Source organism: Leguminivora glycinivorella, chromosome 27 (genome assembly GCF_023078275.1).
Source record: "Leguminivora glycinivorella isolate SPB_JAAS2020 chromosome 27, LegGlyc_1.1, whole genome shotgun sequence".
Taxonomy (NCBI): domain Eukaryota; kingdom Metazoa; phylum Arthropoda; class Insecta; order Lepidoptera; family Tortricidae; genus Leguminivora; species Leguminivora glycinivorella.
The window spans coordinates 6004601-6030117 of NC_062997.1; the positions used below are offsets into that span (position 1 = coordinate 6004601).

General features: G+C 37.5%; 2 protein-coding genes across 2 annotated transcripts in view; one reads left to right on the forward strand and one right to left on the reverse strand.

The window, feature by feature from the left end:
* LOC125240258 (putative fatty acyl-CoA reductase CG5065) overlaps window positions 1-11007 on the reverse strand; it is a 34633-nt gene extending 23626 nt beyond the window's left edge. The window contains exon 1 of the mRNA XM_048148105.1: window positions 10668-11007. Coding sequence (XP_048004062.1) covers window positions 10668-10758 — 91 coding nt within the window. The 5' untranslated portion in view covers window positions 10759-11007. The remainder of the gene's footprint in view (window positions 1-10667) is intronic.
* Window positions 11008-24019: 13012 nt separating this feature from the next.
* Window positions 24020-25517, forward strand: part of LOC125240216 (dynein axonemal intermediate chain 7-like) — a 103130-nt gene continuing 101632 nt past the window's right edge. The window contains exons 1-2 of the mRNA XM_048148040.1: window positions 24020-24052; window positions 25076-25091. Coding sequence (XP_048003997.1) covers window positions 24020-24052; window positions 25076-25091 — 49 coding nt within the window. The remainder of the gene's footprint in view (window positions 24053-25075; window positions 25092-25517) is intronic.

Sequence of the window (25517 nt, forward strand, 5' to 3'; positions counted from 1 at the left end):
TCGAATAGCAATTACTAATTTACAACGTTTGCTATGAAAAATACGTTCATCAGGCGCAACAATAATTATCATACTAAACATAACTAAGTTTGTTTAAACTATAAAACTCCCGTGGGACTCGAACATATTTAAAAATATTTTAAGCGGGTTACTCACGTGTTAAGTCGATATAGCCATATATAGCGTTCGACATGTTTCGATCGCGTTCTCGACATGTAAAGGCGGGGTCGCTACTCTTGAGAAAGATCCTCGAAAATGGATAATAGTTATTTGTTACACAAGGGGGCAAAGTTGTATTTTAACGCCGAGTGTGGAATTGAAAAACGAGCAAGTGAAAGGATTCTATAGTTGAACCACGAGCGAAGCGAGGGGTTCGAGAATAGAATCCTGAACTTGCAAGTTTTTTAACACACGAGAAGTAAAATACATTTGCACCCGAGTGTAACACAAAACTTTTCCCCTCACTATAGCGAGGAAACTACATCGCAAAAAATACATTTATCACTTCTTCCGGTAGTTCCACAGGTGGTAAATCATCTTTATTACTAGATTCACCTACTTTTATCAATTTTAAAGCAGTTAATTTGACTTTATTCAAGGTCAAATTACTTTACCCACTAGTGGATAAAATGCGTTTTTACCCGCTGGTATTAAAGGACAAAACACGTGTTTCCGAGCTAGTGAGGGGAACATAAATAAATAAATAATTATTGGGGACACCTTACACAGATCAACTTCGCCCCAAACTAAGCAAAGCTTGTACTATGAGTGCTAAGCGACGATATACATACTTATAGTATTTTATGCAACAGGCGTTTAAAGGAGGTCAAAAAAGACGAGTGGCGTGGGTAACAATTTGAGGCGAAGCCGAAAATTGTTATTGAGACGCCACGAGTATTTTTTGACTCAGTTAAACACCGTTGCATACAATACTTTTTCTACGACCATGCACTTAGTTTTTAATAGTTTTCTTGAATAACTTTCGTGAAATTCACACTGCTTCCTGTATTTTGACGCAAAGGTTTGCACTGTCAGCTCGGCTGCCCAAAGCCTTTCCGCGCACTCGCGCAGTGTCGTTATAAGGCGTTGCCATGGTTACAGAGCCAAACAATGCGTTTTCGGTTTTTTCGATATTGCGCGCATGCGGGAAAAGCCGGCGGAAGCTGGCTTTGGGGAATAGACCTTTATGTAGGGTTTTAAAGATCTATGCACGACCCTGTAAATGACGAATAACAGTTCGGGAGTGGAAAAAATAGATAAATACATACTTATATACGGTCGGTGGTTAGGTTATAACACTTAAAATGCATCCAAGAATGCATCGTTTCACTGCAGTTGCATAACAATCATAAGTCTCAATTCACTTAATAATATCGTGAGAAAATTGCATCAGTGCATTGTGAGAGGGAGCGAGACGACACGATTAGATCGAGACAGGTGATAAGCTGGGAAATACGTTAATTAGAAGAAGATCGATTACTGTTTTTCATCATATACAGCGTGTAAATATAATAAGGGCAAACCTCTTGTGGTTAGAGTGGGATACAAGAAATGTAAGGTACAGCGGGGAAAATCTCCACTGGGGGGCAAATGTAACTGGTCCATTTTTTCTATGTTTTACAATGTTTGCATTATTAAATAGAGTGTCCACCGGTTATATGTATATGGTAGGCGTGTTCAGTGGATACATGTAGAACTCAACATCATAGTGTAATAATGGAAAAAATGGATCAGTTACAATTGCCTCCCAATCGAGATTTGTCCCGCTGTACCTTATCTAAGTAGATAACTTTAACTTAAAATTGAAATAAAAATTTCGTCCGTACAAAATGATTCGGCCCGCAACGTAATGCAAACACACTTGCGTTAAACGCTCGTTGACAGTTGTCATTGATTGTCAACGGAACCATGTTTACAGTACATTGCTGATGAGAATGATTTCAAAAATGTATTCATCATCCTCCTTGCGTTATCCCGGCATTTGTCACGGCTCATGGGAGCCTGGGGTCCGCTTTGACAATTAATCCCAATTGGCGTAGGCACTAGTTTTACGAAAGTGACTGCCGTCTGACCTTCCAACCCGACAGGTAACTATGCCTTATTCGGATTAGTCCGGTTTCCTCACGATGTTTTCCTTCACCGAAAAGGGACTGGCAAACATCAAGTGTCATTTCGCAAATAAGTTCCGAAAAACTCATTGGCACGAGCCGGGGTTCGAACCCGCGACCTCCGGATCGAAAGTCGCACGCTCTTACCGCTAGGCCACCAGCGCTTCAAAAATGTATTATGGGGTGAAAATTAATAGTAACCCGTAATTAGTAGTTGCCCGTGTGGTGACGGGTTAAGAATTTCACCACCCCCTTTCTTCCCGTGGGTGTCGTAGAAGTCGACTGTGGGATACCGGTTACATTGTGGCGTAGGCGAGAGGCTGGCAACCTGTCACTGCAATGTCACAATTTTCGTTTTCTTTCAACCCCTTTTTGCCCAGAGTGGCACTGAAACTTGAGTAGTTCATGTGCTCTGCCTACCCCTTTATGGGATACAGGCGTGATTGTATGTATGGCATTAATAGTAAGTCAAAATCACCTCTTAATTAACACTAACGAATTTTATCATCATCATCATCCTCCTTGCGTTCTCCCGGCATTTGCCACGGCTCATGGGAGCCTGGGGTCCGCTTTGACAACTAATCCCAAGATTTGGCATAGGCACTAGTTTTTACGAAAGCGACTGCCATCTGACCTTCCAACCCGAAGGGTAAACTAGACCTTATTGGAATTAGTCCGGTTTCCTCACGATGTTTTCCTTCACCGAAAAGCGACTGGCAAATATCAAATGACATTTCGCACATAAATTCCGAAAAACTCATTGGTGCGAGCCGGGGTTCGAACCCGCGACCTCCGGAATGAAAGTCGCACGTACTTACCGCTAGGCTACCAGCGCTTCAACTCTAACGAATTTTATGTCTGATTTAATTTATTGCCCGTATAAGGCTTACACGCTGTATATCGCAGCGGCTAAGATATTCAAATACACACACCCACTATAGCCTTCGGAATATAAGTGTGTTGAATATTTAAATACGATCGCTACGTTATAATATTTTATTTTTTTTTTATACTACGTCGGTGGCAAACAAGTATACGGCCCGCCTGATGTAAAGCGGTCACCGTAACCTATGGACGCCTGCAACTCAAACAGTGTCACATGCGCGTTGCCACCCCATTAGAAACTTGTACATTCCCTTTTGCTGTGTTAAGTACACAGCAAAAAGGAGTGTACAAGTTCCAAGGAGGGTTCGGGTTGCCGACGACTCAAAGGACAATAAACGGAACAAGTTAGTTCCGTAAGTCCTCCCGTCATCAGCACACCGCACCCTCGTTGAGCTCTGGCAGCCTTACTCACCGACAGGAACACAACACTATGAGTAGGGTCTAGTGCTATTTGGCTGCAGTCTTCTGTAAGGCGGAGGTACTACCCCAGTTGGGCTCTGCTCTAGATTCGAGCGAGACGATATCCGCTGTGCTGTGCCCTACCACACAAAGCGGAATATCATTCGCTATGCCCTACCTCCTACTAAAAATATAGCATCGATTAAATATAAGAAAATCATACCATCCCATACATTAAAATGCGACCGCTTAAGACCGTGTATACACCACACCACACATAGATGGCGCCACAAAAAAATGTCTTGTAGCTTTCGATTTTGTAGACGGCGTTAAGTGTCACTTTTGACATAGATTTAGGGGTCGAAAGTGACACCTAACGCCAATCTACAAATAATACAAGGCATTTTTTTTTGTGTACATAGAAAACATCCATGACTCAGGAACAAATATCTGTGTTCATCACACAAATAAATGCCCTTACCGGGATTCGAACCCCAACCGAAATCGTCTTGCATGTGGCTATTATTTTGACACTTTTCAATATGTTGCTTTGATAAAAAAAAATAGTTCCATTTCTACTCTTTTTAGGGTACCTCAAAAAGGAAAACCGGAACCCTTATAGGATCACTCGTGCGTGTCTGTCCGTCTGTCACAGCCGATTTTCTTCGATTTGCCAAGGCGTATATCGTCACTACTTTTAAAAAAACTTGTATCTTCGTCGGTCAATGAAAAGAAAATTGTAGTAAGTATGTATGGAGTGCATATAGACTTACTGCGTTTTAACTTTGAGAAGCAGCGTGAGATACGAGATGTTTTCAAAATAGTGACGATATCTCTGTCGCGCCACTACAAAAGAGCTATAAGGATATATAGCTACAATGCGCCTACAAAACGTAGCCAGTGCGACGTTGGCTAGACATTGTCACTTCCTAATTCGTATGTTATTGGTATGCGGTGTTCGTCCATCTGTTACATTTCGGTTGTGAGCCGAAGGTCAGTACACTTAGTTAATATTTAATTGTTTTCCTTGTCGCTAAATTAACCTGTTTAAATTACTGAAACTATTTTAAAATAGATATTTATTTCAATATAGTTACGGGTTAAGACTTTCACCACCCACAATGCGTTTTCACATTATCCGATCCGATATCGGATGTCGGAAGGATTAGATTTGCCTTAGTAATCCTTCCGACCATCAAAGATGGCGGCTTAAATGTATGGAGGATCGGTCCTACGTCCGATATCGGATCGGATAATGTGAAAACGCACTTAGGTGTCATGTCGTGAATAAAATACAGACAGAGCCATCTACTGACAAAAGTTGACAAATTCTGTAAAATAATTACCACCAAAAACATGTTCAATGTAAAATTGACGACCGGTCTGGCTTAGTCGGTAGACTTGGTAGTGACCATGTCCTGTTTCCTAAACCGATGGTCCTGGGTTCGAATCCCGCTAAGGGCATTTTTTATGTGGATGATTTGACGACCGGTCTGGCGTAGTCCGGTAGTGACCCTGCCTGCTACGCCGCGGTCCCGGGTTCGAATCCCGGTAAGGGCATTTATTTGTGTGATGAGCACAGATATTTGTTCTTGAGTCATGGATGTTTTCTATGTATATAAGTATTTATATATATTATATATATCGTTGTCTGAGTACCCATAACACAAGCCATCTTGAGCTTACCGTGGGGCTCAGTCAATCTGTGTAAGAATGTCCTATAATAATTATTTATTTATTTTATTTATGTGGTATGATGAACACGAATAGATACTTGTTCCTGAGTATGGGATATCGGTCCTACATCCGATATCGGATCGGATAATGTGAAAACGCATTAAGACTGACAAATGGCATTTCTGCGAGGCGAAACGAAAACGAAACGCCGCGAAAGGTAGTCTGGCTCTGTCGCGCCAATACTCAACGAGCGTCTCGTTTTGTGAGAGTTTCGTGAGCGTTTGTGCCATTCGGCTACATACTGTAAGTTCATATACGGAATGAAACCTTTTACAGCATTTTTATGTTCGCTGACTGGCAGTTCCCGATTTGAAGTTGGAATAATAGAAAAACGTCAAGGAGAACGAACACTTGACGGGGCATTCAGATAGAAGCAGCGATTGAAAGTGGTTGCTTGTTATAATTTTAGAACAAAACGGGACTTAATCGCGTAAACACTTAGGTACATTTATATTTAATTTTGTTATTTAACTCCTATAAAATAAATAGTTATTTGTTATACAAGGGTGCAAAGTTGTATTTTAACGCCGAGTGTGGAATTTAAAAACAAGCAAGTGTAAGGATTCTATAGTTGAACCACGAGCGAAGCGAGTGGTTCGAGAATAGAATCCTGAACTTGCGAGTTTTTTAACACACGAGAAGTAAAATACATTTGCACCCGAGTGTAACACAAAACTTTTCCCCTCACTATAGCGAGGAAAGTACAACGCAAAAAGCGCGTTTATCACTGCTTCCAGTAGTTCCACAGGTGGTAAATCATCGTCATCACTAGATTCACTCGCTTTTATTAAATTTAAAGCAGAAAAACTTACTATATTCAAGGTCAAATTACTTTATCCACTAGTGGATAAAATGCGTTTTTACCCGCTGGTATTGAAGAACAAAACACGTGTTTCCGAGCTAGTGAGGGGAAAAAGATATTAAGTTAAGAGGATACGGTAGCGAAAATGCTAAAATGGAAAGCAGCCCCCCTTTCAACTTGAGAATTGTAGTTAAATATACAACTGTTATTAACTAGATTTATCGAAAAAAAATTGTCCATTAAGAACAACTCAGTCAAAAGATATTTCAAAAAAATCTTTAAAATCGAGGTTCCGCTCTCGACTCTTTCCTCCTTCAAAACTTAATCAATCGGAACGAAATTTGAGAATCTGAATAATAATGAAATAATCTATGTCGGACCGTTTAGTTTTTTTGGTTAATTGTTACCAATCTTGAGTATCACACCTTTTTTTGCGCCACAGTGAAAAAGGCCGTTTTTGGAAATTTTTGATTGGCTCTAGAGTCTTTAAAAAGCAGAATATCAAAAAAATCAAAACGGTCCGACACAGATAAAAATAATAACAATCTGTGTTGAAAAAATCATTGCTCTATCTTCAAAAACCAGGGAGGAAATAGTCGAGAGCGTTTGTATGGAGAATTGATCCCTACCGTATCGTCTTAAAGTGTGGTTTAAATGTAATATGGATGCCCTTCACCAATAGGCCGTCTCTCTTACAGTACCCAGATATCTGTAACCTACATCAATATAATTCATATAGGTATTAAGTATATCTAGTTGGCATTACACCTTAACACATGACACATACTAGTATGTAAGTATTAAAACTAGTTTTAGACCCAAAACTAATCTACATTCTACCAGAATCGCCGCTCAAATTCTTTGCCGCCGACTACGATAAGTGGTAGACCTCCAAAACCTGTATACGCCTTTTAAGAAAATCTGGGTCCATTCCACAACCCGAACGGTATCGGAAGGAATTCATTGAGATTCCTATTATAAGAAAGGTTGGATTCATTTTTAACCCCCGACGCAAAAACGACGGGGTGTTATAAGTTTGACGTGTCTGTCTGTCTGTGTGTGTGTCCGTCTGTGGCATCGTAGCTCCTGAACGGATGAACCGATTTAGATTTAGTTTTTTTTTGTCTGAAAGCTGAGTAAGTCGAAAGTGTTGTTAGCCATGTTTCATGAAAATCGGTGTACTATGTCGTGGTCGGGGGTTTTTTCAAAATTTTAATTTTGTGGTTAGGTTATTGTGCTTTTGTAACACCTAAAGCCGGGTCCGGGGTTTTGTATTTTTAACCCCCGACGCAAAAACGAAGGGGTGTTATAAGTTTGACGTGTCTGTCTGTCTGTCTGTCTGTCTGTCTGTCTGTTTGTCTGTCTGTGTGTGTGTCTGTCTGTGGCATCGTAGCTCCCGAACGGATGAACCGATTTTGATTTAGTTTTTTTTGTCTGAAAGCTGAGTTAGTCGGGAGTGTTCTTAGCCATGTTTCATGAAAATCGGTGTACTATGTCGCGGTCGGGGGTTTTTTCAAAATTTTAATTTCGTGGTTAGGTTAGGTTACTTGTGTTTTTGTAACACCTAAAGCCGGGTCCGGGGTTTTGTATTTTTCTAACACCTAACATGTTTTTCTAACATAAATGGGGAGTTGCAAAGCGTTTTTGTTAGCAAAAACACTCAAACATGTTTGCCGCGACAAATGAAAAACATGTTAGGTGTTAGAAAAGCATATTTATTTATTTTTCTGTATGGTACTCAGGTACGTTTCTTTCTTAGACTTTATCTGTCTATACGGAGTTACATATGTCTTTGCATATAATGAACCACTTCTCGCACTAGTGCGTAAAAACACACCAACTGTACTAAAATAGTACATTACGATACAAGTGCGAAAAAAAGGAAGATCGAAACGAGTGGCGATAAATTAAAACACGACCGAAGGGAGTGTTTTAAATCGACACGAGTTACGAATTTCCTTTTCGCACGTGTATCGTACGACGTTTTTCAGTACAGATGAGCCTCCGAAGTTTCGACCTGACATATAATGAACCACTTCTCGCACTAGTGCGTAAAAAAAACACCAACTGTACTGAAAACCTTATTACAATTCTCCTTGACTATGATAATAAACACGAATCAAGGCAAAGGTGAAGTAATTGTGTGCATCAAGGCTGCGTCCAACTGCATAGAACTGCAACTCACGGCATTATTGCATTTTAGATGATTTCATTTAATGAAGAGGCAAAACGACTTGTACTTGTTTATAGAACTGCATGTGCGAGTATGTACCTAAATTAATAGTACATTGTGATACAAGTGCACAATTAGTACATTATAATACAAGTGCACAATTAGTACATTATGATACAAGTGCATAATAGTACATTATGATACATGTGCGGGAAAGAGTAAGTTCTGACCGAGTGTCGTATTTTTAACCCCCGACGCAAAACGGGGTGTTATAAGTTTGACGTGTCTGTCTGTCTGTGGCATCGTAGCTCCCGAACAGATGAACCGATTTAGATTTAGTTTTTTTCCCCTCACTAGCTCGGAAACACGTGTTTTGTCCTTTAATACCAGCGGGTAAAAACGCATTTTATCCACTAGTGGGTATTAAAGTAATTTGACCTTGAATAAAGTCAAATTACCTGCTTTAAAATTTATAAAAGTAGGTGAATCTAGTAAATCTAGTAATAAAGATGATTTACCACCTGTGGAACTACTGGAAGCAGTGATAAACGCATTTTTTGCGTTGTAGTTTCCTCGCTATAGTGAGGGGAAAAGTTTTGTGTTACACTCGGGTGCAAATGTATTTTACTTCTCGTGGGTTAAGAAACTCGCAAGTTCAGGATTCTATTCTCGAACCACTCGCTTCGCTCGTGGTTCAACTATAGAATCCTTTCACTTGCTCGTTTTTCAATTCCACACTCGGCGTTAAAATACAATTTTGCCCCCTTGTATAACAAATAACTATTGTCCGAAAGCTGAGTTAGTCGGGAGTGTTCTTAGCCATGTTTCATGAGGATCGGTCTACTATGTCGCGGTCGGGGGTTTTTACAAAATTTTAATTTTGTGGTTAGGTTATTATTAAGTATCTACAGGGTGTAAACCTAATACGGGCGAACCTTTTAACGGTGGTGAGTATAGGACATCAAAAATGGAATTAGATAACTTTTACTTAAAATTGATTTTCTTTTTATCCATACAAATTAATTCGGCCCGCAACGTAATGCAAACACACTCGCGTTTAACGCTCGTTGACATTTGTCATTAATTGTCATCGCAACCACGTTTACAGTACATTGCTGCTGGGAAATTTTTCAAAACTTCATTATTGGGTGAAAATTAAGAGTAACTCAAAAACACTTCTTAATTAATGATAACAATATTGAATTATATGCCTGGTTTCATTTATCGCCCTTATTAGGTTTACGCGCTGTATATATGTACTAAGTAAGTATGAGTAATCAACTAATCATATATCATGATAATTTGCCTAATCATTTTCCAACTGTAATGATTTCATTAATAAATTACGATTTAAATGATATTAAAGATGGAAAGAAGTCAATTAGGATTTTAAACACTTTCGAATTTCATATCAAAGTTGGTACCATCGCCATCAGATATATTATATCTGAGCGGCTAGGCGCGCAAAAATATCTGAACACATATCGCCTTAGCAATAGACACTAAAAACGGAAATTCTGGTTAAAATATCATTAACATTCGCTAATAGTTCCTGAAAAAAGTACTTAGCGGTTACTTACAGATAGACAGACGGACATGGCGACGGCTTCGAAACCTTAAAAAATACTTGTATGAGTCTTACACTAAATCCGAGGCCGTGAGTTCGAGTTTCACCCGAGACAGTAGTAGTAGTGGTAATCGCTTTATTGTTTACAACAGTTTACATACAAATTATAGGAATAGAGATACAGTATTTAGTATTTTCGCCACCTGAAGGGATATCCATTTATAAATTAAATCTCTATCTACTCTATGTATATATATAGCATAAATACATAGGGTACATTGGGGTAATTTCGAAAGCCGTATAATTTCGAAAGTCACATAAAAATCACCATTATTTCCATCGTATCAAGATTCCCCTTTCGAAATTACCCGAGCATTTAAAATACGAAATTACCCCAATGCACCCTACAGAAAACACCTATGACTCAGGAAACAAATCGTCACTACTTTTAAAAAAAACTTGTATTTTCGTCTGTCAATGAAAAGAAAATTGTAGTAAGTATGTATGGAATGCATATAGACTTACTGCGTTTTAACTTTGAGAAGCAGCGTGAGATACGAGATTTTTTTCAAAGTAGTGACGTAATATCCATGTTCATGACACAAATAAATGCCCTTGGCTGGATTCGAACCCAGGACCATCGTTTTGGAGACAGGATCACCTATCACCTCTCCGTTTCTTATCCTTTTCCTCTTATTTTTACTCCCAATGAGGTTTAATTAAAAAAACTGTCTCTTAATGACATTCCACAATAGTATATGAGAAATGCATATATTTAATACTAGCTTTTGCCCACGGCTTCGCTCGCGTTAGAAAGAGACAAAAAGTAGCCTATGTCACTCTCCATCCCTTCAACTATCTCCACTTAAAAAATCACGACATTTTGTCGCTCCGTTTTGCCGTGAAGGACGGACAAACAAACAGACACACACACTTTCCCATTTACAACTAGAGAATCACCAATTTTTTAAATTAAAAAAACATAAAAAAACTTACCAGACCCTCCAGTGATCAAAATAGTCTTTCCATTATAAAACTCCTTAATCGTCGGCACTGTATCAAAATCCCTCTCTTCTAAAAACCCCATTTTAAACCGGCAGAATACAATTTTCCAATTTAAAAAAATTGGCACTCGCCAGCACTTAAACTTCAATCAATACTGGCCGAAATAAAATTAAAAAACAAAACTTCGCCAGCACTGGATTTTTCTTCGATCAATACTGGCCGAAAAGAATTAAAAAATTAAATAAAACCGGCCAGTTCTTGCGACTGGCTGGTTAGATTTAAAAAGTTAAACTGTCACTGTCGGAAAATTTCGCGGCGTCATGAGCGTACCACGTTCTAAGTTCAAATGTCGAGCGTAATGTTATGCGTCCCATTCTTGTTAAGGGCGATGTTAAGGCGAAGTTCCGCTTATCGTTTTATTTGAGTCGTTATAGAAACTGAAATTTTTTGATGAAATAATGAAATTATTTAGAGTTGTGTTTTTTGGCATTATTATTCCAAAATAAATGTTTATTTAACCATTTTGTGTAAACATATAAATATTAAAATATTTTTTCATTCTAAAATTATTATTTTTTCTTGATTCTAATAACCAAATATCAATTCGTTTTTAGGGTTCCGTACCAAAAAGGTACAACAGCAACCCTTATGGTGCCGCTGTGTTGTACAACATTGTAAATCTCTTCAAGTCGAAAGTATGCTTTAAGAAAAATATGAATATTAATTATAGAAAATGGCCAAAATGAAAGGGGGCAAACTGTAAATTTATGTCAAATTATTAAGTCAAGTGGGGTGACGAAAGAGCTTAAATTGTAGATGTATTTTTTATATATTTTTTGTAGTGGAGAGAATCATGAAGGAAACTGTAAAAAAATACCCCCCCCCCCCATTCTTTCATTGGTTTAATGCTAAATTTTACAGGAAAAATAAAATTGTGCCTGTAATTTGGAAACCTTTTTTTAAATAAAAACCTTTTAGATTAACTTTTGAATTCAATCACTCTTGAGGATATACGTCTAATTAATACAAGATTTTACGTAAAAACATATCTTACAAATAAAGTAAAAACTGTCGAAATCGGTTAACAGTATAAAGAATTATCCCTGTAAAACCAACATACTATACAGTGTGCACAAACGCTCACGATAATAACTCTTTCGTAGCTATCTATCTCTTTCGCTCTTGCGTATTGGCGTAACAAAGCCCGACTACATTTCTGCGGCCGGCGTTTCGTTGGCGTTTCGCACCGCAGAAATTCCATTCGGCTACCTATTACGTCAAACGCTTCGCGATTTCTGTAAAAAAAACTTGTGCGCGCTGGAATTTCATCATGGCTTTCAATTTTGTATGGAAAACTAACTATGTACCTGATATTACATATTACTTACTTATACTTAGTTTTTAATTATTTAATTGACCGCATTGAGTAAGTAATAAGTAACAAAGTAGATCAATAGCGCACTTTATAATCAAGTATGAAATGAAGGTCAATTTTCCATTGCCTAGATTCAGTTGAAACACATCTTACAAAAACAAAACAGAGGTCGCCTCGTCTGTCTGTGTGTCCGTGTTCGCGAATAACTCAAAAACTACTGAACGGATTTTCATGCGGTTTCCACTTATGAATAGAATGATTCTTGAGGAAGGTGTAAATTTTAAAATTTTTGAGGTTTTATCTTAAATTTATTGAAATATGACGATATTTGGTAACCAAGTCGGTAAAAATGGCGCTGCTCAAGGACTTTAATCGAATACTGTCTCTATACCGATTGAGATATAACAAAATAATGTATATTGATTTAGACTAACACGATTTGCACTCATAATTTTAGTGTCAGGGCAACTTAGGTCAGCAAAGGATGTTATCCCGTATCAGACACCAGATGTGTACAAGATAGATTGCAGCTGTGGTAGTTCCTATATTGGAGAAACCAAACGCACAATAGCGGTAAGGGTCAAGGAGCATATCGCGGCTGTCAAAAACCCCCAAATTAATAAGTCTGCGGTAGCTGAACATCTGCTACAGTCGGGACCAAACCACTGAATCGAGCTCCATAGTCCCAAAATTCTATCAACGGAACGTCTGTTCTACAGCAGAAAAGTACGTGAAGCGATTGAAATTAGGAAGCATCGAAATTTCAACCAAAATGAGGGACAGGGAATTTCTTCTTCGTGGAATCCAGTGATTAGCAAATGTAAGCGTGAAAAAACACCGAGGGACACACCGGCTGATGTCGTGAGTGTTGTGTGTAGGCAAAGTGACAACCCTAGCGCAAAAGTGAATAATCAAGAACAAGTGCGGGTAGTTCGAGAAACTCGCGCGGCTAGAAGATGTTGATGCAATTCCTCGCCAGTCTACCCGTGACCACGAACATAATGTGATGTTCGAAACGTCGGGCCTAATATAAATGTAAGTGTTTACGCGATTAAGTCCCGTTTTGTTCTAAAATTAAAATAATGTATGGTGGAATTGTACCTCTTATGTACGTCTACAAAAAAATCTTAGGTTGCGTATGTCTATATTTTACGGATAACTTACTATGACGCAAAAACGACGGTGTGTTATAAGTTTGACGTGTCTGTCTGTAAGTAACGGATAAACAGATTTAGATTAAGTTTTTTTTTTTGTCTGAAACCTGAGTTAGTCGGGAGTGTTCTTAGCCATGTTTCATGAAAATCGGTCCACTATGTCGCGGTCGGGGGTTTTTAAAAATTTTAACTTTGTGGTTAGGTTATTATGATTATGATTGAAACACAGAGCGTAGCCAGGCCGGGTTGCTAGTTATACGGACAAAAAATCGATATAATGATACAAAGTAACATAATAATGGTTTATCTATAAGTTCTGAACATTAACTTAATCGGCGGAACTAATGCGAATGCGTAAGAGTAATTACTTAAGAAAAACCGGCCAAGAGCGTGTCGAACCACGCTCAGTGTAGGGTTCCGTAGTTTTCCGTATTTTTTTCAAAAACTGTTCAACCTATCAAGTTCAAAATAATTTTCCTAGAAGTTCTTTATAAAGTTCTAACTTTGTAATTTTTTTCATATTTTTTAATCTTATGGTTCAAAAATTAGAGGGGAAGGGCGCAATTTTTATTTTATTTTGGATGGATTGCTATACATGGCGTACACGGCGTGATTGATATACATATTGGCACCAAATCTCAGCTTTCTAGTGCTAACGGTCACTGAGATTATCTGCGGATGGACGGACGGATAGCGAAACTATAAGGGTTCCTAGTTGACTACGGAACCCTAAAAATTGATTTTTTTATTTACCGACATAAGCCAATGAGCCATGGCGGAAATAATAAATGTATACTGTGTAATACAAAATAAATGTTTGATATGCCTATGTGCAATGCTACACATTGTATTCCCAAACGGGGTAGGCATCGCATTGCAACTGCTCAAGAAGCGTACAAGTTTCTATACATATTACGTCACACCAAATTTCAGGTTTTTGGACCCCTCCCCCCCCCCCTATGTCACGCTTTTTTGTATCCCTTTAACAGGGATTGTCACATTTAGTATAACCCCCCCTCCCCCCCCCCCTTACACTGTGACGTAATATATGGATGACGCCTAATGGGTTGGCAACGCGAATGTGAGACTGCTTGAGTTGCAGGCGTCCGTAGGTTACGGTGGCCGCTTCCCATCACAGTCGACTTCTACGACACCCACACCACAGTATAATGAAGAGTACTATCGTTCAGTATGACCAGTCCCGCTCCCCGCTGAAAATGCCGCCCACCTCCTCTCGGTTCCCTCACAGTGACCGTCTGCCAAAAACGCGAACAGTCGACCTGTCATATCTCACTCATACAAGCATAGTACGCGTTCACCTACACGAGCTTAGAATGTCTGCTAGGAACGCGCCTCTTTCATATTATTTGATCACCAGGGGCGAAGGTGTCAGATATAAGTAAGAATAAGTGCATTTAATAAATATTTGTTATATTAAATAATGAAGGACAAAGAAACAAAATGGGGTGGACAATTTTGTAAAATAACTGTCGCGACGCTGACTTTTAGGTTAAGCCCCAACTGTCATGTTGATTTGAAACGTAATCAAACAACAGTTATTTGTGCTTTTCTTGATCAAATCGGGTAAACATTGCAAAAAGGTCAGAAATACTCGAAACCGACGACCGTGTATGAGAAACGTTATGAAAGTGTGTAAGGATCGTAGTAAATGGAAATCCGTGATCTCTGCCTACCCCTCTGGGAAACAGGCGTGTTTGTATGTATGTAGTTATTGGTGCATCAAGAGAACAAAGTTGATATTTAGGAAGCGAAAGATTACTCTTGTTGGCCACGGACTAGCCAAAGGCAAAGATGTGGCCTACGATGGAGTGAGCTCGCCCAGAAGATGCCTGTTCACTTTTCGCTCCTTGAAAAACATAGTGTCATTAAATGAAAAACGTCTTTTTTGGGTACAATGGTTTAAAGTTTTGAAATTTTTGAATTGTCAAAAATTGCCATTTTTACAACAAACTTGTAATTTTTTGGCAGATCTTGTTAGTTTTGTGACTAAACCTGATAGATATAATAGTAAATTGTATTTTTTTTTATTTTGTTTCTAAGATAATTAAGCTTAAACAAAATGGTAGTGACACTTTTCCATTTATTTTTGTTTAGGGACACATGACAACTTTATATCTTCGTTTTACTTTGTGGAAAAATGACACTATAGCCATTTTTTTATGAAATTTACCTTTTATTTCATAGAATAATTAGCAATCAAACCACCTTTTATGTATATACATTAAAATTTATTGAATTAAATGACATTCGGTCTCAAACCCTGTATCTATTTAGCATTACTGCCCTTAAAAACTAGTGTAAACACTCCTGGCTTGCCCTCTTAAACAATAAAATATAACTAAAAAAATATTAGAAACAAAAATCACTTTCAGTCTTGACATTTGCGTTAGTAATACAACATTTATTATTTTAATATCCATAAAATTTATGACATTTTATACAAAAAATTAAAATTGTCAGGAAAAAGTAACCAAAGTGCATTCAGGTTAAAATTAAAAAAAAATCAAACGCAACAAAATCAACAAATATCGAAAAAAATGACTTAAAATTAACCTTAAAACCCAGTGTTCCTCCCTCTGGCCCTTCCTGTAGCTTCCATGCGATCAGTTATGGACCTGATCAGTGTTACGATCAGTTTTTGAGGAATATTTTCCCATTCCTCAATAACTACTGCTTCCAGCTTGATGGTGGTGATGCTGTTGACGGTGGCTGGAGCAGGATCCCGTGACCAAACAAGCCGTTTTAACTCATCCCAGAGATGTTCGATGGGGTTCAGGTCGGGGCTCGTTGCTGCCACTCCATTACGGTGCATTCCGACCTCATGCATCAGGGAGTCCCGCACTATCAAGGCAGTATGGCAACGGGCGTAGACGTGCATGAATTGGAAATCAGGTCCAAAAAACTCAGCGTACGAGACCATACGTTCTTCTAAGATCTCCATAATGTAACTGCCTGCAGTTAAGGATCCGTTTTGCCGTCGATGGAAATGCCGCCCCAGAACATGCACGAGCCGCTCCCGTAACTGACTGTTTCTTCGGTGAAGACTGGTGTAACCTGCTCTCCTTGACTCCTGTACACCCTTTTGCGTCTATAGTTGGCGTAAATGATCTCCTTCGTCTCGTTGGGGAATAAAACTTTCCTCTATTGCTGCAACGTCCAATCCTTAAGCCTTATAGCAATTCGATTGGGGTATTGCTTCAATTGGTAGCCTCTGTCAGCTTCCTCTTCGGGGTAACATTTTCTTCTCCCTCAATCTTCTTCTGATCATGGAGACACTCACTACAGTTCTTCGAGCTGTTCTAAGCAGTATCTGCAGCTCAGGAGCGATAAGAAAGCGGTTCCGCAAAGAGGCCGATACAATGTACCGGTCGTCTCTAGCGGTGATGCAGCGTCTTCTCTCAGATCCTGGCCTCCTGATGTAGCTACTGGTCTCCAGAAACCGCAATAAGACTCGTCGCACCCGGAAACGGATTATGCGTAGGCGTTCAGCAACTTGCTATTGCCGTAGTCCGTTTAGGAGCAGTACCACCACTTGAGCTGCTTTTTCTGGTGTTTTACCCCTATTGCCTTCAAGGCTTTTTTTTCTGCAGGCATTCGTCCTCGGTGACTTTTGGAGTGCAAAAGATCCACATGACACCTTTACAGCTCCTTCTAAAACCGTCTGGGGTAGCACACCTAGAGTCCCATTAAAATCGCATCAATACCTTTTTTTTTAAAACCACGGCAGATTGGCGATTATTGTTTTTAAGAAAGTTGTACACCTTTTCTCTTAAAGGGCTTTAATTGTACTTTGAAATGATACAAATATTGATAGATTACAGTCAATAAGATTAGAGATATTTTTGCTTGAAACGATTTTGCGCGAGGTGCGATTTTTTTTTTGACGACGTGGTATATATACCCTAACTTATGCGAAGTTTAGTCGGCCGCTTGAAATGTGCATGCTCGTGGCGATGTAGCAAATAGGTGATCTGTAGATGCTGGTGTGTTTATACTATTGATGATTGCTTTGAATTTTTGAGCCTTGAATATCGTTGACCCATTTTTTACTGTAACAAACAAATATACTTAATGAAAATGAAAATGAAAATGAAATATTTATTTTTCAAGTAGGCATATTACAATGCGCATATGAACGTCAAATAAAGCTACGCCGGCTCTAACCCTACGCCTCAGCCTCGAGAAGATTTCAGTCCCCCCTCAGTTGGGAGGGGGGTATCCACTATGGGACCGGCAAGAAACTCGGCGGGCAACTTCTTTTCAAAACATTACATCTTATAATTAACATGCATTAAATAACAACATACAATTTAACATGCAAAAGTATTCATCAAAGAATATGAACAGACTAGGTACTCTATGGAAATCAATTTCAATAAATTATATTATTGCTTAATAATACGTCGTTCTTCTTCAGAGAAAACATATCAAATTGTCATAGAAGAGAAAGATAATATGAATCTCAATATCATTAAATATGTAATTTACCTACACAACATAAAATATAAAATATTTGATGTGCTTTCTTATCTGAACTGTGTCCTCTATACATAATACAATTATTTTAACCTCTCGTATGCTTAGGAGCAGATCTGCTCCATATTGTTTCAACTTTAACATGTAGTTATTATGACTAATATATTAATGACAATTTTTTGACAGACGCATACGAAAGGTTAATTGCTATTCGTTTTTTGTAGTTTCTGGTTCGGGCCATGCATGTTTGTCTGTCAAATAGTCCTCGACTCTGTAATAAGCCTTTAACATCAATGATTTTTTTAAGTAGTTCTTAAGAGCTGGGAGGGGTAATCTCAAAGCAGTGTCAGGTAACTTATTATAAAAATGAATGCATTGCCCAACAAATGACTTCTGTACTTTACGGACACGAAACTTCTTTATGGCAAGCTTATTTTTGTTTCTAGTGTTATAATTATGGATATCAGAATTCTTAGTGAAACAGTCTAAATTCTTAACAACATAAATTATACTATCATAAATGTATTGGGAAGCTACAGTTAAGATATTAATTTCTTTGAAGAGTTCTCTTACTGATTCACGTGTTCCTAAGTTGTAAATAGAACGAATGGCTCTCTTTTGTAATACAAAGATAGTCTGTATGTCAGCTGCTTTGCCCCAAACCAGAATACCGTATGACATTACACTGTGAAAATAACTATGATACACTAGGCGAGCTGTCTCAACATTAGTCAGTTGCCTGATTCTCCTAACGGCGTATGCGGCTGAACTTAATTTGCTTGCTAGTTTCTTTATATGAGGACTCCATTGTAGATTTTTGTCCAATGTTAAACCAAGAAACAGTGTTGTATCTACCATCTCTAAGCATTCATCATTCAAAAGTATTTTTGTATCGATTGGTTTAACATTCGGCAGAGAAAATCGAATACATTTGGTTTTCTTAGAATTAAGAAGTAAATTGTTGACAGTAAACCACTGCAGTACATCAGCTAACGTGCTATTAATTACATTGTAATCCGTAGATTTTCGGTCAACATTAAAAAGCAGTGATGTATCATCAGCAAAAAGTACTATTTCACAAAAGTTTTTCACTATACATGGCAAATCATTTATATAAACCAAAAACAGGAATGGACCTAAAATTGAGCCTTGTGGCACTCCTAATTGGACTACAGTCCCGCTAGAGCGAGTTTTGTTAACAACTACTGTTTGTGTTCTATTGCTAAGGTAAGAAGACATAAAGTTTAGGGCATTTATAGACAAACCATAGTGTTCTAATTTCAAAATGAGCGTTCCATGATCCACACAATCAAAGGCTTTTGAAAGATCACAAAATATGCCAATTGCATCACAAGAATTTTCCCAAAAATTATATATATGTTTAATGAGTACCGAAGCAGCATCGGTCGTGGAACGGCCCCTTGTGAAACCGAACTGTTTGCTTGTAAGTAATCTATGTCTGTTGAAGTGTCCCAGTAGATCATTTAACATTAGCTTCTCAAAGACTTTACTTAGTACAGGAAGTATTGATATGGGACGGAAATTGGTTATATCACTCGAATCACCCGATTTAAAAAGCGGTATGACTTTGCTACATTTCATAAGATCTGGAAAGGTGCCTTGTGAAATTGAAATATTATATATTACGGCCAAGTAAGGTGCTATTATATCTATGACATGACTAATTACTTTAACTGATGTTCCCCATAAGTCTTCCGTTTTCTTTAAATTGAGTGACTTGAATGTTTTAACAATATTTACAGAGTCTACTTGACTAAATTCAAATGAATTATTACATTTCTTAACATTAGCACAAAGTAATGAATGGGCTTGAGCCGCAGAAGAATGTAAACATTTTGTGGTGTTAACGGCTATATTTGAGAAATAATCTTCGAATGCCGAGGCAACATCGCTGTTCGACACTATTTGTTGATTATCTGATACAATGTTGACTTGACAATCGCGTGATTTACATTTACCAGCTTCTTTATTTATAATACTCCAAGTTGTTTTCACTTTGTTGTCCGACACTTTCAATTTAGAACTAATAAAGTTTTTCTTGGCAGTTAAACACACTTTCTTGAAGATTCTTGAGTAGTTTCTTACATAGTCCAGGAATTCTGAATTCTTGTTCAGCTCTCTCTCACCATAAAGTTCATAAAGTCTTTTTCTACTTTTGTGAATACCTACAGTAGCCCATTCACTAAACTTTGTTTTAACTTTTGACCCACTAATAGATTTCACTTTGAAATTGTTATTAAATTGATTAAGAATTACATTGAAAACATCTTGATACAAATGATTACAGTCATAATGCGAAAATGGTATTATAGACAAACTATGTAGAATTTCATTTTTGAATGATTCCAAGCGAGATCCAGTAATGGGTCTATATGTTATTGTTTGTGGAGTATCATGAATAACGTTTAAGAAAGCTGCCCTTTGGCCGCTGTGATCGGAATGAAAACAGTTAAATAATTTCTTATCTATACATTCACAGTTACAAAAAATATTATCTAGGCATGTTGCACTATTCACACCTACCCGGGTAGGTTCAAGAAATAAATTAAATAAATTAAATGATTTAAACAAACAGAACATTTTAACAGTATTACTAGATGACTCGAGCAAGTTAACATTAAAATCTCCACATACAATAACATGTTTTTGGCCCTTGCATACTAAATTCAGAACATTTTCCATTGTAGATTCAAATATGCTGAAGTCAGCTGATGGTGGTCTATAAACACATACAATAATATATCTGTCTAATTCAACACATGAAATTTCTATAGTTCTTTCTATGGAATATTTTACAACATCTTTGCGCTCTTTACACTTCATACAATTTTTAACAATAATAAGGGAGCCACCATGAGCAGCAGATTTTCTGGCAAAAAAACTAGCTAATTTAAAATTAACATAATCAAATTATTTATGGCTAATAATTTAGTTATATTAATGCACAAGAAATTTATCCACTAGCAATCATAGTTTTTAAATTGTATCTTAAATTAGTAATTGTGTCTTGTAGATCACAAAAATAGCAATTACTTCGTAAAAAATAATTATACAAAAAATAACCTTAATTTTTATTAGCGCTGTTTATAGGTATTTTACAAAAAAATAGAGTAAAATGTCTTTTTCATAGAATTTCATCAAAATTGTGTAGGTTTATGTGCTAAACTTAAATGGAACAATGGTATTAAACGTAATAATTATGTCTAGAAGGTAATTAATCATTAACTGTTTTGTAATTTTAATTACCGCAAAGCATGACATAAAACTTAAAGTGACAATAATCAGTCAACGCGCTTAAAGCTACCATTACCAGTTAAAGTGGCTTTAAACCCATAACAGTGGTATTCCATTTCTTTGCAAGCGTAATTATGGTAATTCATACAATCAAAAATGACACTAAACAGATAATGACGATTCATTCATGCAAATTCTTTTTAGCGAGTTAAGACCATAACGTCATTTTAAGTAAAAGTACAGTACAACTTTATTTTTAACCTGCATTAAGCCTAATAGTTTAAAGCCAAACCGTCATTACGTGCACAGTGTCACTATACCTATCTCAAAACGTTTAGAATTGTTAAAGTACTAGTGTCATTATAGCAAAAATGACACTGTTACTTTAAAATGAAACTCAATATTGAATAGTTAATACAAGTTCAAAGTGACACTTTAAGGATTGATACAATGTTCCATAAGAAAATTGTCATACTTACCATTCAATCTCGCGGAACACCGTCACTAAACACAAAATGACAACTTTCGTCTTAGAGTTCACTACATTTTGATCGGCGTCCAGGTCATTAATGCAAACATGACATTGTTCCCGTCCCCCACTCGTCTATTCCCACTATTCGCCATAATGACATTAGCGCCCCCTGTCGCTTCTAAGCGAGCTAAATCGATAGGTGTCTTTGCATTGCGTTCGTTATGAACGCGCGACCTAGATGGCGTTGTTAACTAAAAACCTATGTTTTTTGGATAGTGTCACTATGTTTTTCAAGGAGCGTTTTGATTTGAAGGTTGCCGGGTTATATGAGCTCGGAAATAGTTATTTGTTATACAAGAGTGCAAAGTTGTATTTTAACGCCGAGTGTGGAATTGAAAAACGAGCAAGCGAAAGGATCATAGTTGAACCACGAGCGAAGCGAGTGGTTCGAGAATAGAATCCTGAACTTGCGAGTTTTTTAACACACGAGAAGTAAAATACATTTGCACTCGAGTGTAACTCAAAACTTTTCCCCTCACTATAGCGAGGAAAGTACAACTCAAAAAACGCGTTTATCTATACACGCTAATTCGTCATCACTAGATTCACTCACTTTTATCAATTTTAAAGCAGAATAAATGACTATATTCAAGGTCAAATTACTTTATCCACTAGTAAAAAAAATGCGATTTTACCCGCTGGTTTAAAGGACAAAACACGTGTTTCGGAGCTAGTGAGGGGAAATATAAATATTTTTTTAAGTGGAGATAGTTGAAGGCATGGAGAGTGACATAGGCTACTTTTTGTCTCTATCTAACCCACCAGTTCACTGAATGGGGGGTCGGAAGTTTGTATCGAGCATTCCGCAATTTTGCCGAAACCGTGAGCGAAAGCTAGTTATGAATAAAAGGATTGTTTTTAACCTAACCACAAAATTAAAATTTTGATAAAACCCCCGACCGCGACATAGAGTCTGGCTAATGAAAGTTGAACCCAGTATTTTTTTAAAACAGCAACTCTGGATGTCATATCATTGATTGTCATCTGTCAGTGTGACTGTCGCTTTAACGAATTTCGGTAAAAGTTAACAGCGAAATCTATAAATAATAATGAATAACACCATAAAAAATAGTAAAGTAAGTGCTGTAAATTAATTAGAATTAATAAAAAAGAAACCATGTTATCAATGTGTTGCCAGCTTCAATTTTTTTGAAATTGCCACGTTTTTTCGGGCTCAACTTTCATTAGCCAGACTCTAGTAGACCGATTTTCATGAAACATGGCTAAGAACACTCCCGACTAACTCAGATTTCAGATAAAAAAAACTAAATCAAAATCGGTTCATCCGTTCGGAAGCTACGATGCCACAGACAGACACACACACAAACAGACAAACAAACAGACAGACAGACATACACACAGACAGACACGTCAAACTTATAACACCCCTTCGTTTTTGCGTCGGGGGTTAAAAATGATTGATAAGCTTCCCCTTAACTCATATTAATCAGCGATTTCCAATACGCTGACATTATGCTTTTGTCACTGAGTCTTCGGTTACACACATGCATAAAAATAAGTATTGCAAATGTGGCATATTTAGACTGGTCGGACCGAACCGAGTTAAGTCTTAATATTGAAAAGCACGGTTTTATTCACGTTTATTATGCAATTTCATTCAAAAATATCGCTAGTAACCATATAATGAACGCCAGGAAAGTCTGCAAAAAGTGACCATTTGTAACGCAAATTGTGTTACATTTTTAAGGCCTATTTTGAAAGTACAAACTATTTCTTGAGTAGGTAAATTGAGACGAAAAAAAAAACAGTTTATAAAGGCCTAACCAAAAATATATGTTGCGGAATTACATTGGAACTATTTCCTTTTCCCCTCACTAGCTCGGAAACACGTGTTTTGTCCTTTAATACCAGCGGGTAAAAACGCATTTTATCCACTAGTGGGTAAAGTAATTTGACCTTGAATAAAGTCAAATTAACTGCTTTGAAATTGATAAGAGTAGGTGAAGGTAGTAATAAAGATGATTTACCACCTGTGGAACTACTGGAAGCAGTGATAAACGCATTTTTTGCGTTGTAGTTTCCTCGCTATAGTGAGAGGAAAAGTTTTGTGTTACACTCGGGTGCAAATGTATTTTACTTCTCGTGTGTTAAAAAACTCGCAAGTTCAGGATTCTAATCTCGAACCACTCGCTTCGCTCGTGGTTCAACTATAGAATCCTTTCACTTGCTCGTTTTTCAATTCCACACTCGGCGTTAAAATACAACTTTGCCCCCTTGTATAACAAATAACTATTATACTAAACTGAACTGTAACCACATACATCAGAATAACAGCGCCATCTGGACAATAGTCATAATTATATTTCTTCTGGTAGAATTTGGAGCATTCTAGAATGGAACGTAGCTACTTATCAAACCTCTTTCTAGTTTTTGTTGACAACTATTCACATCAAACTTTTTGCCATTGAATTGACAGGACAACTTGACAGTGTCATTTTTGTAAACATTTACCAGATTTATTTACTATTTTTAAAGATATTTTAGTGAAAAACAATATAAATAACTAACAATGGTGGCAAAGAAAGATAAAAAAGGGAAAAAAGTACGTACATATCTAAATAATACATACATACATACAATCACGCCTGTATCCCATAAAGGGATAGGCAGAACACATGAAACTACTAAAGTTTCAGTGCTACTCTTGGGAAATAAGGGGTTGAAAGAAAACGAAACTGTGGCATTGCACTGACAGGTTGCCAGCCTCTCGCCTACGCCACAATTTAACCCATATCCCACAGTCGCCTTCTACAACACCGGGATATGGGTACTTAGCTAATTTTCACCACACCAACTGCTAAAAGTTCTCTTAGTACTTCAAAAACGAATGACAAAGTTGCATTTTATTCACAAGAGAGCAAAGTTATTTCATACAATTTTTAACCTGATACCCAAAGCTGGTAGAATTGACGATTAAATTATGATTTTGAATCATAAATGTAAAAAAAATTTGAATTTGATTTAGTTTTATACGTGTTTTCTTTAAGCCCCCGACGCAATAACGACGGCGTGTTATAAGTTTGACGTGTCTGTCTGTTTGTCTGTCTGTGTGTGTGTGTCTGTCTGTGGCATCGTAGCTCCCGAACGGATGAACCGATTTCGATTTAGTCTTTTTTGTTTGAAAGTGTTCTTAGACATTTTTTATGAAAATCGGTCCTCTATGTCGCGGTCGGGGTTTTTTCAAAATTTTAATTTTGTGCTTAGGTTAGGTTATTTACTATTTTATTTTACTCTATGGCAAAATTTGTTTAACCTTCGTGCCTTGAAACCTTCGTAACGCTCAAGATTGCATATTCTGAGTCACTCGCTAAAAAAAAAAAAGTAAAAATCGTTTATTGTTGCACATAAACACAAAGTCATTTGTTACAAAAGATAGGTAAAATTTACATCCATTTGTGCATATCCTAATTGTTAACACAAGTTTCCAGGGGTCCCCGCACTAGGCTAGGCCTGTACCGCGGGAGACCTGTATTGCATTTATATGTCATGAAAGTTAGAAAAACAAGTTAGCGCTCGCTAATTCGCTAATACTCGCTAATTCTAATGTTTCCATTTTTTTTTTCAGGAAGAACCCGAGCCAGGTAAGTTTCACACGAAGAGCTAGTTTCGGAAATACTACATTTTGTCACTAGAGGGCATAAAGGAACAAGTAAGGGAAGTTGTAACTCTATACATCAGTAAATGCGGGTTATTTGTATAGGCATAGTTAAGTGACATCTAGCGACAATCACGCGTCAAATAGCGTGCATTATCAGTACCACTCCATACTAGGTGGCAACGGTGTCTCGTCTGCCAAAAATGTAATATTAGAACAGTTTACAACTTATATTACAAGCAGAAGGAATTGAAATCAGAATACTGCTTAATACTCTTGTATTATTAGCTTAAAATTGGTGAGCATTAGACTTTTCGTTCGTCGCGACATCTATTGACAAGTAGCAGTACTGGCCCCGTAGCCGAATGGCATTTCTCCGACGCCAAACGAAAACGAAACGTAGTCCGGCTCT